At 44.5% G+C, this 14,240-nt stretch overlaps 1 protein-coding gene across 1 annotated transcript in view; it reads right to left on the bottom strand.

The window, feature by feature from the left end:
* Window positions 1-14,240, bottom strand: part of GGA1 (golgi associated, gamma adaptin ear containing, ARF binding protein 1) — a 103,746-nt gene that overhangs the window by 34,141 nt on the left and 55,365 nt on the right. Inside the window, exons 6-7 of the mRNA XM_088463392.1 lie at window positions 4,523-4,630; window positions 4,285-4,440 (exon numbers count right to left, since the gene is read on the bottom strand). Coding sequence (XP_088319518.1) covers window positions 4,285-4,440; window positions 4,523-4,630 — 264 coding nt within the window. The remainder of the gene's footprint in view (window positions 1-4,284; window positions 4,441-4,522; window positions 4,631-14,240) is intronic.

Here is a 14,240-nt window from a genome sequence, read left to right as displayed (position 1 = left end):
AAAAAGGAGAACAGAGGAAAAATGGAGAGCATTCAGTGTCCCCAAAAGATTCAGGAGGACACATTTAAACTAATAACAAAAATCAAGTTCTCTCATTAATCCTATGTGGGACAATGGATACAACGGTCATGTTCCAAAGCTGTCCCTAAGGGTGGTCCCGCTCAGAAGTTGCGGTACGCAGCACCTTATGTTCACTACTGACATATTTGGAGAGAAAAGACCTGGAGGCTGTCAGCAGCAGTAATCATCCTAAGTAGACAGAAAAGGTTGGAAACTCCCAATTGCTTCACACCAACCAAGGTGGTTACAGAAAGAGGCTTCCAAGCATTGAGCATGGTCTTAATCACACTGTCAGAATTGTATTAACATCTAAGGATCATAGTAACGCCAGCCAAAGTAAATGCTGTTGATTAACAGGACCCTGACTTAACAGCAGAGGTGTAGTGTGCGGAACCGCGACGCCTGCAGCAAGTGCAAGTTGCATCCTCCACCCCGGCTCTAAAGGACAGAAGATTAGGGTTACCTGCCATCACAACACAATGGCCCCTATAGGAGAACAAACACAAACATTCGCCCCACAGGGAAAAAATAACAAGTGTGGTTGACGGTGTGGGACACTTACTATTAACAGTATATAGGATTAGATGATACACAAACAAATAAGACAAACTTATAGATAAAAACTCGGATGAGTGGTGGGAAAGTGGGGGATGGGAACGGAAGTGATAAGAAATGTAAAGTCTCTCTTGCAGTTATGAATCCAAAATACCATTGGAGCGACTCCTCTGTAGAAGTTGTGGCCACTATTGATAAAAAAAGTAACTTCTGTAGCTCTGCTGTAGGAACAGAGTGCTTTATGTGTGCCAAGTCCTCGCTCTCCGGGCATAGGGACTCAGCGACAGTGCATCGCCAAGGACGTAGTACAAAGCAATCTTTGCAAACAGGAGCAGTATAGACTATGGGTGGGCAGGTAAAACAGGGAGGCTGCTGCGTGCTCTGTCCTGGCGGCGTGTATGCAGTCTGTGTAAGCAGCAATGATCCACCAGGGAACGGAGGGAGATTACTAATGTGATAGGCACTCCCACTGGCTTTGGCTCCTGGAGTGTGAGCTAAACTGGCTCCGCCCCTGCTTAACAGATTTGGTCTTAGCAGGCTTGGCCCTTTGCCCATGCTGAGAATGTGACTTGACATTCTTGGCAAGTTTGGAGCAAACAGAATCACCTGAATGCATTATGTTGCATCTGACTGCCGCCATCTGCCTGCAATCTGCTGGAAAACTTAGGGATAAAGGGACACTCCAACAGAATGAAGGGTATGTCTGTTGAGACAATCTGCTACCCAGTTTCCTACTCTTGGGATTAAAACAACTGCGGTGGCTGGACGTTTGCTCTGCCCAACTCAATATTCTGGTGACCTCTCTCATGACCAGTGCACTCTTACTCTGCTTACTAAAGCTTTGAAAACATAATCATACTCTAGCATTTATCGGGAGTTTTGATACCTCTGGAGTCCAAAGACCCTGTTATGGAATAAAGAGTAATTGCCCAGCCTCAAAGGCTATTGTCCAATTCCAGATGTAAAATGGGTGACCACTTGGTTGAGGTTGTTGCCGCTCAGCCACCATTGGAGTCATTGATCTGAATTGTTGGTGGTCAAGCGCTAGTAAGACTTTGTTCAGTTTCAAAATTAGTTAGATCTGCAATATTCTTGAGTGGAACTGTGCAACATGACCCTCCTCAATGGTGAAATAACACCTGTCGGTGACCCAACGAACACATCACAACTCCCCAAAGCAGGCAAATTTTGACCCTTGGCAATCATACTCTCTGGTGGCAGGTGTCGAACAGAAGCTCCAGAAGATCATCAGCTGATATGTTAAGTTTAATTTGGTGAAGTTGAGAATCCAATTCTAAGATTCCAAGTTCTGGGCTGCCTCCTGCACATGAGCCAGCAGAAAGGCCAAGGTTTGCCATGTTGTTGCCATTGCTGAAGGGTAGGGCCTGAAACTGATGAGACAGAATGGCAAATGTGAGGAGGCAATGGTGTCCCTCTCAAACTGGAACATGCAAGAATGCATTATTGATGTCTATAGACACCAAAAACTAATCCTGCTCCATGTTGTTGATGACTGACCTCAAGGACTTCAACTAGAATCATATCATCCTTAACACAATGTTTAGGGATGTAGATTCAGAATACTGTAGGTCAAAAAGTAACCGTTGAGTTTCTGTTCCAGGAAAAGAGATCCATGGAAGCACAACTATTTCTGCTGTTCTGGTCTGGAATAACTAATCCTGCTGAAATAAGGAACTAGACTGCTCTCTTTAGGTAAAATGTTTGTTTTGTCTCCAGGATGACAAGTGGTGAAAAAGAACCAGGAGTGGACTCCAGGAGATCTATGATGCAATACTGACATTGACACTTGTCCCCAAAGAAAAGCAAAGCAGAAGGGCTCCCACCACAGGAGTTCCCTTTAGGGCAGCCTGGCCATCACATTGACTGCAAGTCAAAGGCACGGGAGTTAGACGCCTAACTACCCAAGACCTTTTACCTCTCTGCAGTCCTCCACAAGCTGGCCCCCGGAATCAGGTCTCCTCATCTTCACCTAGGAACAATAGGATTGAAACCCAAGATCTCTTTGGTCAGGAAGCATTAACAAAAATAAAGGAACTCTAAACTCCTGTGGCCTGTGAAATAATTGTTTCCAGTTCAGACTGAACAGGACCTCCAAAGATTATATTGTTGCACTCAGTGCAAACCTACGAGGTATGAAACCAGAGAACATGACCTGCGGACACTGCCAATGCTGAAATTTTAGCACCATAGAGTCCTTTGTCAATAGCGCCTTCCCTCCTACCCTCAGAGGCTTTACATATATGCTCCAGCTAATCTAGCAAATTAAATTCTGGTCTGTCAGATTTTAGACCTTCTGACAATTGTTCTAAGCACCTCTCCGCTGTCTTATGGACCAAAGCTGGAGCTAAACTGGGTGGTGTAATCCATTATAAGGGTGGCCACAATCTTTCTATCTGCGCTATGCCATAAGGCTGCAGTGTTCTGAATTGGAACAGTGGTGACCTAGTTAGGCGAGCTATAGGAGCATTCACCTTAGGTGGGCATTCCCATTTCACTGTGTGTTAGCAATGGGAGAGGATAAAGGGATTGCAATCTACAGGATACCTGGAATCTGCGATCAGGCCTGGTCCATTAAGCAGGATCTTCAACTAAACAGAAGAGGAGAAGAACCAGTATGTTTATTTTTCCTCTTAAACAATAGACTAGATGGAAGCTCAGATTTAATGCTTCTTGATCTCATGCTGCTACCTAACAGCACAGCCATAATCATCCACTCCCAGCTTCCTGCTGGAATTTCCAAGAGGACATGAGGAAACATCAGGTCAGGCCCTTCTGCCATGTCACCTGCCTCATGAGAGGAAAACTCAGTCAGACTCCTCCAGAGCCTGGAGCATGTCTAGACATGGTGGCAGATGTCCTAACCCTCACAAAGTATGCAGACATCTGAATCAGACACTGGGTGCAGCCGAAGCATACGTCAAAGGATCCCTAACAGAGACATCATAGGAAAAATGTTGCTCCCTGTGGGTCCCATGGTAGAGGCGGACTAGTAAACATCCCTGCTCAGCTCCCTAGGGTGTGCGGTGAGCTGTCTGAGCTCATAAATAGTCTGGGCCAGAGACATCGCCCAGGCTGGCTCTGCTGTCTCAGTGGGTAAACTCACAGGACAGCAATGCTATTGACTCTTTGTGACACACACACACACACACGCACGCACGGCATCTGCCCTAAACTGGGCACAATGAAATTATGATTGACAGCAGGAGCAGGCAAAACTTACTTTGCATGCCAGTCTTCAAGAAAATGAGGAAGAAAATAATTGGTTGGATAACTCAGGAGGATATGGAGCTGTAGAAGACAGAGGACAGTGGAGAGTCCCTAGAATACCCAGCTCTCCTATACACCTTACCAGTACTCCTGTACAGGTGAGAGGAGGGACGAAGGAGCGTCTGTGGCTGGCTGCCGCGTCCACTCTAGTGGCATTGCTTAACTGGGAAGCCTACTTACATTAATGTGGTGTCTTTGGAGAACGGTATTGTGCTGGTCCAAGCTTTAAGCTTTTGGCAGTACAAGTACATGTACTATATACTCCCCATAAGACAACTGAGAAAATATATGTCAACTAGCAAAACCATCAATGTATCTATAAATTTTGAGATATAAAAGCAATGTCAAATGATTCATCCACAGCTAAGAAGTCCACCTTACCTAGAGACATGAGCTCATCATCTAGCAGAGATATAGATGTGGCGATCTGTGTAGTGGAGGAGTACTGTAGGGGCTGTGATGGAACAGAAGGATATGAAGGGGTGGCTGTTGAAGTCATGTCCAGTCCTGAGAGATCCAGTAACGCAGAAGAGCTGGCTAAGTAAACAGTGGACAAGAGATTAAAGGAAGAACTTCACAAATAGAAAGAAGCTTATAATAACTAAAAATCCCACCTTACCTGGCATGCTGCCCGATGCCAGTTCTCCATTAATCTCTTCCCCTGTCACCAACTGTCGGTATGTATTGATGACCTGTGTTAAGCTATCATTGGCCTGCAAGATTTCCGCTGCAAAATAAATAAGAATAAATAAGAATATGGCCAACAACGATCATTGCTTTCTTAGAACTGTGCTGCATATGAAGACTGCCCAAGATAAACATGTTAAGACCAGCATTTCAAGACAAAATAAAAAGTCTAAATTACTCAAACTCCAAACCTTGTTCCAGGTGTGCAGGGAGGCCAAAATGTTCAGGTACTTGATGATGCCACCCAAACGCAAATCAAACAGATATATACATACGGCACTCACGTAGTATAATGGTGTCTATGCCCCGGTGACCTCCAAATGTGAAACAAACAACCATAGAAAAAAAGGCAGCGCTCTATGGTCTTCAATATACAGTAGTGCAAATATATTCTTTATAACATAACACAAATGTACCAACGTCTCTGGACTATGTGTCCTTATGTCCAGATAAAATTTATGTGAACTATTTGGGAATAAATGCATCTAAAAATTCTGGAGAGTACAACTTATTCTAGGTTTGTGGAGAATTACAGTTATTTATGGAGCATCATGGATAGAATCTTGGTGAGCACCCCAGTCACTCTAGAATGTTTTTTATTTTTTACCAGTTATTTATATAGCGCACACATATTCCGCAGTGCTTTACAGAGAATACTGTAAATGTAATGTGAGTGCAGAGAATTGCCAATATATGCTTGGAGAAGCATAGATATATTTACAGTGCACCTACAATTTCTGACAACCATTTATGTATTTTGTTTGCATGGAACATTGAACTATGTCTTCACTAGTTGCACATGCAATGCATGCTTAAGATACTGGATACTGTCACCTTAAATTGACCACCATTTTTCTAAGCAAAAGTCCTTTTTATAAACAAAAGCCTTTTTTTGCTGGATGCTATATCAGATACCCTGAACGCCTTAAAAAAATGGCACAAGGGGACGCACAATTTCTTGATGAGCAAATGTTGTCGCAGGTGGAACAACGCACTCTTTCATTATTGGATGAGGACGCCAACAATATCTTGTTTGATTATCTTAGTTTTCAAGCATTGCCAGCAGAGACTGCTCTGGACCTCTACTACCGATAGCTGAGGTTAAAAAGAGGGAAATAGATCTTACCTTGAATGGCCAGTGCCTTTCAAAATACTATAAAATGAAAAATTCTGACAGGATATAGAATAAACAATATTGGCTGGAACAATCCCACTTTCTGCAGTAGGTGGTGTGGGGTTCTGAATAATTGTTCCCTTGAACTAATCCAGTTAGTTGTGGAAGAAATTGGTGCAGAATTGAAGAGAACAATAACTGACAATGATCATTTTAATGCTGATTGATTTAGGATAAAAATCTGGATCGATACATTGACACATCAAGCGAACTATAAGAAGCATTTGTTAGCCTTCAAAAGGAAAAAGCTAGCCACAGTTGCAAACCATTATAAAACACATTATCTCTATTGGTGGCTTTTGGGAGACACTAGTGGTAGCAGAACATCAAAAAATTACTCCCCAGCAAAGACATAGACGGAGATTTAGGTGTTTGATACTGTCGAGTCGCGCTCACAAGCGTCTACAACTGATGGTGATAATTTTGAGCAGAGATCTTTTATTTCTTAGCACAAACCGCAGAGATAACAGCAAAAAAGCCTCCGGTTGCAAGAAGCACAAGTCACACATGGCGAGGTGGTGGAGGAAGAAGAGGACGCAGGAGGAATGAGTAGATGCGGTATTTAATTTATTAGATCACACACTGAGTGCTGCTGAGAAGAGATTATTGTCAAGGGGACATTCCTTTGTACCAACAGTAAAAGAGAATAGCTTTGATTTGATGGTTGACTATTTCAAATTTGGCCTCAAATTAAGACTGCATGAGTATTTTTTGGATAAGAAACTATTGACCCCTTCAAAAAAACATTCACCTTCTATCCCCCTACAAATAATGCGAGTATAAAAACATTGCGGCTCAGGATGACACAGGACGATACTCAATCTTTAACACCTTGTCTCTATAAGAATTTAATAAGAGAGGAAAGGGAAGCATTAACATCACTGAGTGAGAATAAAAATTTAGTTATCAGGCTAGCAGATAAGGACAGTGTATTGGTGATCCAAAACTGGGTGGAGTATGACAACGACATTTTACGCCAACTGGCTGATAATACCACATATGAGTATCTTACCCAGAATCCTGTGCAGGCCATGAAAGCCAAGGTGGATAAAGCATTATCGTATGGATTAGTGCAATGGTGGCTTGATGAAGATCTAATTGGATTTTTAACTGTGGATCATCCAATATGCTTAATAAATTCTCTGTTACCCAAAATTCATAAGTCAAAGCATAAACCCCTTAGAAGACCGATAATTTCATCTAGAGAGTCAATTCTCCAACCGTTGGCCATTTTCATTGCTATTGTCCTACAAACCATTGTAACCAAGAGTATGAGTTAATTAGGAATACTGAACTGGACTTTATTGGTAAAATCAAGGGTGTGGATCTTGCCGGTGAGGAGATCTTCCTCTCTACTATGAATGTTTGTTCATTATACACCATTATCATTATCCATGCATCTGGGTTACAGATATTGAAAGATGCACTATCCTCTACATCGGACAGTCGATATTCGGTGGAATTTATTGGAGAACTTGTGGGGTCTAATCTGGTACCATCATATGCCAACATTTATATGTCTGCTTATGAGGTTAGGGTTATTTTCCCCAGATACGGTTTGAACAATAAGTTCTATATAAAGTTTATAGATGATGTAACTGTTGTATGGCAGGGTACTGAGCAATCCTTTGTTGAAATGATCACAACTCTTGTTGACATGGAGCACACAGTCAGATTTACTTATAATATTGAGGCGTCCAAAATTAATTTTCTGGACATACAGTAACTACTTAAAATAGTTGGTGGATTGCGAACCAGCCTATATCAGAGAGAGACAGACAGGAACTCAGTACTACATGCCACAAGCCACCATCCGCCAGCCATCAAAAATAGTTTGCTTATTTCACAATTCTTGAGGGTCTTATGGAGTAATTCTGAAAAGGATGCTGCAGATACACAACTCGTAGAGATGTGAGAAAGATTCCTTGGACAGGGTTATTCTAAATGGATGCTTGGGAGGTGCATGGATATAGCACATAAAAAACACAAGAATAAACAAAGAACCCAACAAGCAGTGAGGAAGTGTGTTACTGACAAAGAAAGAACGATCTTTGTCACAAAATTTTACAGCATGGCGGTAGCAACGGAAAAATCTATAGCCGACAGATATAGTGTCTTCAGACAAAATCTGGATCTGAAACACAAAATACCTTCTATGATGGCATATAGAAAGGGACCAAGCCTTAAACAAATGTTACCGAGACCCCTGATATCTACTTTGCCATCCAATACGACCTGGCTGCTGTGCAAAAAAATGGGATGTTACAGCTGTAATAATTGTGCCACATGTAGCAATATGGTTACGGGACCCACCTTCTCCCATCCCCATACAGGAGCAAGAATAAAGACTGGATATAAGCTACACTGCCTTATGGATGCCCATGTGGCCTTTACTATGTAGGTGTAACTACCAGGAATTTCTGGGAGAGGATGGTACATCTGATAAACCAGTTGCCAGGCATCTCTAGGAGAATAAACACCAAGTGGAGACCCTTAATTGCAAACTCACTGATTGGGAACCGCTCTTGGAGAGGGGAAGAGATTGTACTTTAAAACTCCATTATAGAGAAAGTCGATGGATAAGTAGACTAGATACTCTCTCCAATGGGTTTAAATGAATACAATACATTGTCTGTCTTCTTGTGAAATGTATATTGAGTGGTAACATAGAATCATAATTATGATTCTGATATTGGGTTGAGAACAAGAGACATCTTGATGATCTACATGTGGTTACCTATACTCTCATTTGTGTCTTTTGGTTTTGTTTTGCTTTTTTGAAGAATGTATTTATTAGTTAAACTCTTTAATAAGAATTTTTTGAAGGCAATATGGAAATATGCTTTTGGATATATAAATATCTAGCTTTTGGAAATATAGATATATATCTATATCTATATGTGTAATATATAAATATATATATATATATATATATATATAGATATATCTATATGTGTAATAAATATATATATATATATATTTTGTGATAGGATCATTGGTAAAGTGGTCTGTGGCAGGTACATTTGTCCCAGATTCCTGTCTTATGTGTTTTAAACCTCCAGGAGAAAGTCTGCAGTGTAGCAGGCTTGAGTCTCGGCTTTTTGAAAAGCCGGTTTGGGACCTGGGGTTGTGGGTGAGAGGAGAGGGAGGGCTCCACCCACGGCCACTCCAGGTTTTGGTTCTCTTAGCCTGGTAACAGGCTTGTTAGGGTTTCCACCTGAGAGTGGCCAATATAAGCCTAGTGTGTTGAGGGCTGATTGTCTCACCTGGGAGAGCAGACAGGGAGTTTGCTCAGAGACACTTGAAAACCTAACTGTAAGTGTTGTGCTGTGCCCTTGTTGCTGGTGAGGGCATTAGGCCCTGCCAGGTTCTGGTAGTGAGGGAACTACCTGTGAAGTTAGTGCCCCGACAGGGCTAGGATTTATGTTTATGTTTTCTTTATGTTTGTTTCTGACATTGTACAATAAAGACTGGCGCCGACCAGCTTGTACTTGCATCCAGTCTGGCGTACTGTTTCCCAGCTGCTGTGTGTGAAAGGAAGGAGCCCTCTACCCAGGAGAGGGACCCCCTAACCTAACTGTGTCACAATATGGTGGAGAATGCGGGCAACCACACACACTGAAGTTGCAGCAAGAGGAAAACTTTCCGTTTAAAAATTAAAGTGACAGACACCCAGTTTGTGAGTGTGGAAATAACACTGTGTCCTTGGAGTCCCATAGAGGAGGCGTCAGCCAATGCTCAGAGAGGCAAGGTTCAGCTTCCAACCTACACCCCAGGACAAAATGGAAGACATGATTAAGGCCTTGCTCCAAGCTACAGCAGCTCAGCAGGAATCTACCAGAGCTCAGCAGGAGACGAACAAACATCAGCAGGAATCTACCTGGGCTCAGCAGGAATCCACCAGGGTGCAACTGTTGGCCTTGGAGACAGCCCAGAGGCAACAACAGGTCGCCATCGAGGAAACCTGCCAGGCCATAAAAGAGGTGCTACAGCACCTGGTCGCCCGGCCCAGAGATGTTGCTACTGGTCCTCCCACCCCCACTCACTCCGTACGAGCCAGTCACTTCCTTCAAAAGATGACTTCGGGCGATGATGTGGAGGCCTATCTCACCGCATTTGAAAGAACGGCTGAAAGGGAGAGTTGGCCCAAGGAGCAGTGGGCAAGTCTGGTGGCACCTTTTTTGTCTGGGGAGCCACAAAAAGCATATTTCGACTTATGCCTGGCTGATGCCAAGGACTATAATAAACTAAAACAGGAGATCCTAACTCGCTTGGGAGTCACCACCTTTGTTCGTGCCCAACGGGTCCACCACTGGGAGTTCCATAGGGACAAGCCTCCACGTTCACAGATGCACGACCTCGTCCATCTGTCCTCAAAATGGCTACAGCCCGAGACGCTGACGGGACCACAGATCGTGGAAAGGGTCGTGATGGACCGGTACCTGCGATCATTACCTGTGACTCTGCGCAAGTGGGTGAGCCATGCAGACCCTAAGTCCGCGGACCAGGTGGTTGAGCTGGTGGAGAAGTACGTGGCGGTTGAGGAGCTGATGAGTATGCCCCACCGAGCCCCGATGGCGCACCGGCGAACTCCCACAGACACTGGTAAGACTGTTCCAGGGGAGAAGGGTGCTGGGCGGTGGAATGTACCTAAGACTGAGGGTGTAGAACCTGGAGACAGGCCTGCCAGGCCAGGAAGGTTCTTGCCCCGTAAACGACTAGACATTAATATGACTCAGTGTTTCCGATGTGGTGGCTTCGGCCATATTGCCGCTAATTGTTCACTTACAACTGAACCTATGCAATGTGATACTGCTCATGTCTACCGCAGGGGGTCTTTCTTTGCACAGACAGCCTGTACGGCTGACCCGCAGGCTGAGACTGATAAGCACATGTGTGTACTCACTGTAGATGGCAACAGAGTAGAGGCACTGTTAGACTCTGGTAGCTTGGTGACACTTATAAAAGCTGAGCTGGTGAACCCCTTGAGGCATACAGGGAAAACTGTTGGTGTGACCTGCATACATGGGGATACTCCATATTATGTTACGGCCGAGGTGAACATCGAGACACCATGTGGCTCTGCTATAGTTTCTGTGGGTTTGGTGCATGGTCTGGTGTACGATGCAATATTGGGGAGAGACTTTGCTCACTTCTGGAAGTTGTGGGAAAGCCGTTTTGTTCCAGAGGTGAACAACCCCGATCCATTTGAGAAGGTAGTCGATGTAGTGGAGGAGGGAGTTTCTTCTGAATCAGAGTTATTCCCTTTTTCTACTATGGTTGGCGAACTAGAGAATGCGGAACGTGACGGTGGCCCGCCAACTGATGTGCCTCCCATTGAGGTGGGAAGTGTTGTTGGGCCAGGTGATCGTCTGCCTGATTTAGAGGTCAGAAGAGAGGTCTTTGCCGTGGAGCAGTTGAATGACCCTACTTTGGTAAAAGCCAGGGAGAATGTAAAAGTAGTTGATGGTAAACCCGTAGACCCTGATAGTCCTTTGTCCTATCTCCACATGGCAATGTGTCAGGATTTGTTATATCAGGTGACTAAGAAGGGGGAAGATATTGTGGAACAACTAATAGTTCCCAAAGCCTACAGAAGAACAGTGTTGGATCTGGCCCATGGTCATATAACGGCAGGCCATCTAGGGGTAGAGAAAACCACTGAGCGAATAATGCAGAGGTTTTTCTGGCCGGGCTTCATAAAGAGGTGTCTGACTTTTGCGCATCCTGCCCTGAGTGTCAGTATCATGCTCCCAGGCCACATTTTAAGGGTCCACTAGTTCCATTGCCTATTATAGAGGTGCCGTTTGAAAGAATAGCGATGGATTTGGTTGGACCCTTAATGAAGTCTGCCAGGGGACACCAGTATATTCTGGTCATAATGGATTACGCTACCAGGTACCCAGAAGCAATCCCGTTGCGCAATACGTCAACCAAGACCATTGCCAGAGAGCTAGTTCATGTCTTTAGCAGGCTGGGTATACCCAAGGAGATACTAACTGACCAGGGTACACCGTTTATGTCAAAAGTCATGAAAGAGTTATGTCGCCTGTTCAAAATTGAACAGTTAAGAACTTCGGTTTATCACCCCCAAACCGATGGGCTGGTCGAGAGGTTTAACAAGACGTTAAAACACATGCTTAGGAAAGTGGTCGACAAGGATGGTAGGGATTGGGATTATTTATTGCCGTATTTATTGTTGGCCATAAGAGAAGTTCCCCAGTCCTCCACCGGGTTTTCACCCTTCGACTTGTTGTATGGGAGACACCCAAGGGGGTTACTAGACATTGCCAAAGAGACATGGGAGGGGCAGTCTAGTCCTTACAAAACCGTGATTGAGTATGTTTCTCAAATGCAGGAGAGAATTGCTGCGGTAGTGCCGATAGTGAGAGAGCACCTGGAACAGGCTCAACAGGCACAGCAGAGGCTATACAACCGCAATGCTTGGTTATGCAGCTTTGCTCCAGGGGACAGAGTGTTAGTATTGGTTCCCACTGTGGAAAATAAACTTTTGGCTAAATGGCAAGGGCCCTTTGAAATCTTAGAAAGAGTGGGGCAGGTCAATTACAAAGTTTACCAGCCGGGGAAAAGAAAGCCGGAACAGATATACCATATAAATCTGTTAAAGCCCTGGAAAGATAGAACGGCACTGTCGGCCGTCCGAGCCCCTCCAGTAAATCCAGGGCCCTTAGTTCCCGAAGTGACAGTGGCAAAAACCCTGTCGGCAAATCAACAACAAGAGGTCAAGGAGTTTCTGATCAGAAATAGGGTGCTGTTCTCTGACGTACCTGGGAAATTCTCGGTCATTAAACATGACATCATCACTGACCCAGGGGTTAAAGTTAATCTAAAGCCCTATAGGTTGCCAGAAGCACAAAGAGAATCGGTGTTGAAAGAAATTAAAAATATGCTAGAGTTAGGGGTTATTGAAGAATCACATAGTGAATGGTCAAGTCCCATTGTGTTGATTCCAAAGCCCGATGGGAGTGTGCGTTTCTGCAATGACTTCCGAAAGTTGAACAGTGTTTCAAAATTCAATGCCTACCCGATGCCAAGAGTGGATGAATTGATTGAGAGACTAGGGACGGCAAGGTATTTAACCACTCTTGACCTAACCAAAGGGTATTGGCAAGTACTGTTAACCGAGAGCGCCAAACAAAAGACAGCTTTTTCAGCGCCAGAGGGCTTGTTTCAGTACAAGATGTTGCCCTTCGGGCTACATGGGGCACCTGCTACCTTCCATAGAATGATGGACAGGATTCTAAGGCCCCATAGACGGTATGCGGCTGCTTATCTGGATGACGTGGTCATTCATAGTCCTGAATGGCAGTCTCACTTACCCAGGGTACAAGCAGTTTTGGGCTCCATCTATAAGGCAGGTTTGACAGCCAACCCAAAAAAGTGTTGTCTAGGCATGGAGGAAGTAAAATATCTGGGATACACCATTGGCAGAGGCCTGATAAAGCCTCAGCTCAATAAAGTTGATGCCATACAAAACTGGCCACGGCCTCTGAATAAGAAGCAGGTGAGAGGCTTCTTTGGAATTACGAGGTACTACATTAGGTTTATACCCAACTTTGCCACCATGGCAGTCCCACTGACTGACCTGACCAAAGGCAAACAAAAAGTCATGGTAGAATGGAGTCCTGAGGCGGAGAAAGCTTTTCAGGAGTTGAAAGTAGCGTTGTGTTCCCAACCAGTCCTGATGACTCCTAATTTTGACAGGGAATTCATAGTACAAACCGATGCATCAGAAGTAGGTATAGGAGCGGTCCTGTCCCAGAACAAGGAGGGTGAGGAACACCCTATTTTCTATCTAAGCAGAAAGTTGAATGTACATGAGAGAAACTATGCCACAGTGGAGAAGGAGGCGTTGGCCATAAAGTGGGCGTTAGAGGCTCTCAGGTACTACTTGGTTGGAAGAAAGTTCAAATCGATCACTGACCATGCCCCTTTGAAGTGGATGTCCGAAAATAAAGACAGTAATGCGAGAATTACGAGATGGTTCTTGGCGTTACAAACTTTTAAATTTTCAGTGGAACACAGGCCAGGAAGCCAGCTGGCCAATGCTGACGCGTTGTCACGCGTTCATTGTTTGGGGGCTTCAGTTGTTCCGCCCCACAGGTCGAAACAAGGGGGGGGGGATATGTGATAGGATCATTGGTAAAGTGGTCTGTGGCAGGTACATTTGTCCCAGATTCCTGTCTTATGTGTTTTAAACCTCCAGGAGAAAGTCTGCAGTGTAGCAGGCTTGAGTCTCGGCTTTTTGAAAAGCCGGTTTGGGACCTGGGGGTTGTGGGTGAGAGGAGAGGGAGGGCTCCACCCACGGCCACTCCAGGTTTTGGTTCTCTTAGCCTGGTAACAGGCTTGTTAGGTTTCCACCTGAGAGTGGCCAATATAAGCCTAGTGTGTTGAGGGCTGATTGTCTCACCTGGGAGAGCAGACAGGGAGTTTGCTCAGAGACACTTGAAAACCT

Source organism: Taudactylus pleione, unplaced genomic scaffold, assembly GCF_031769625.1.
Source record: "Taudactylus pleione unplaced genomic scaffold, aTauple2 ptg001353l, whole genome shotgun sequence".
NCBI classification, from domain to species: Eukaryota; Metazoa; Chordata; class Amphibia; order Anura; family Myobatrachidae; genus Taudactylus; species Taudactylus pleione.
The sequence above is the reverse complement of the archived record's forward strand: the minus strand, read 5'-3'. Positions and strand labels throughout refer to the sequence as shown.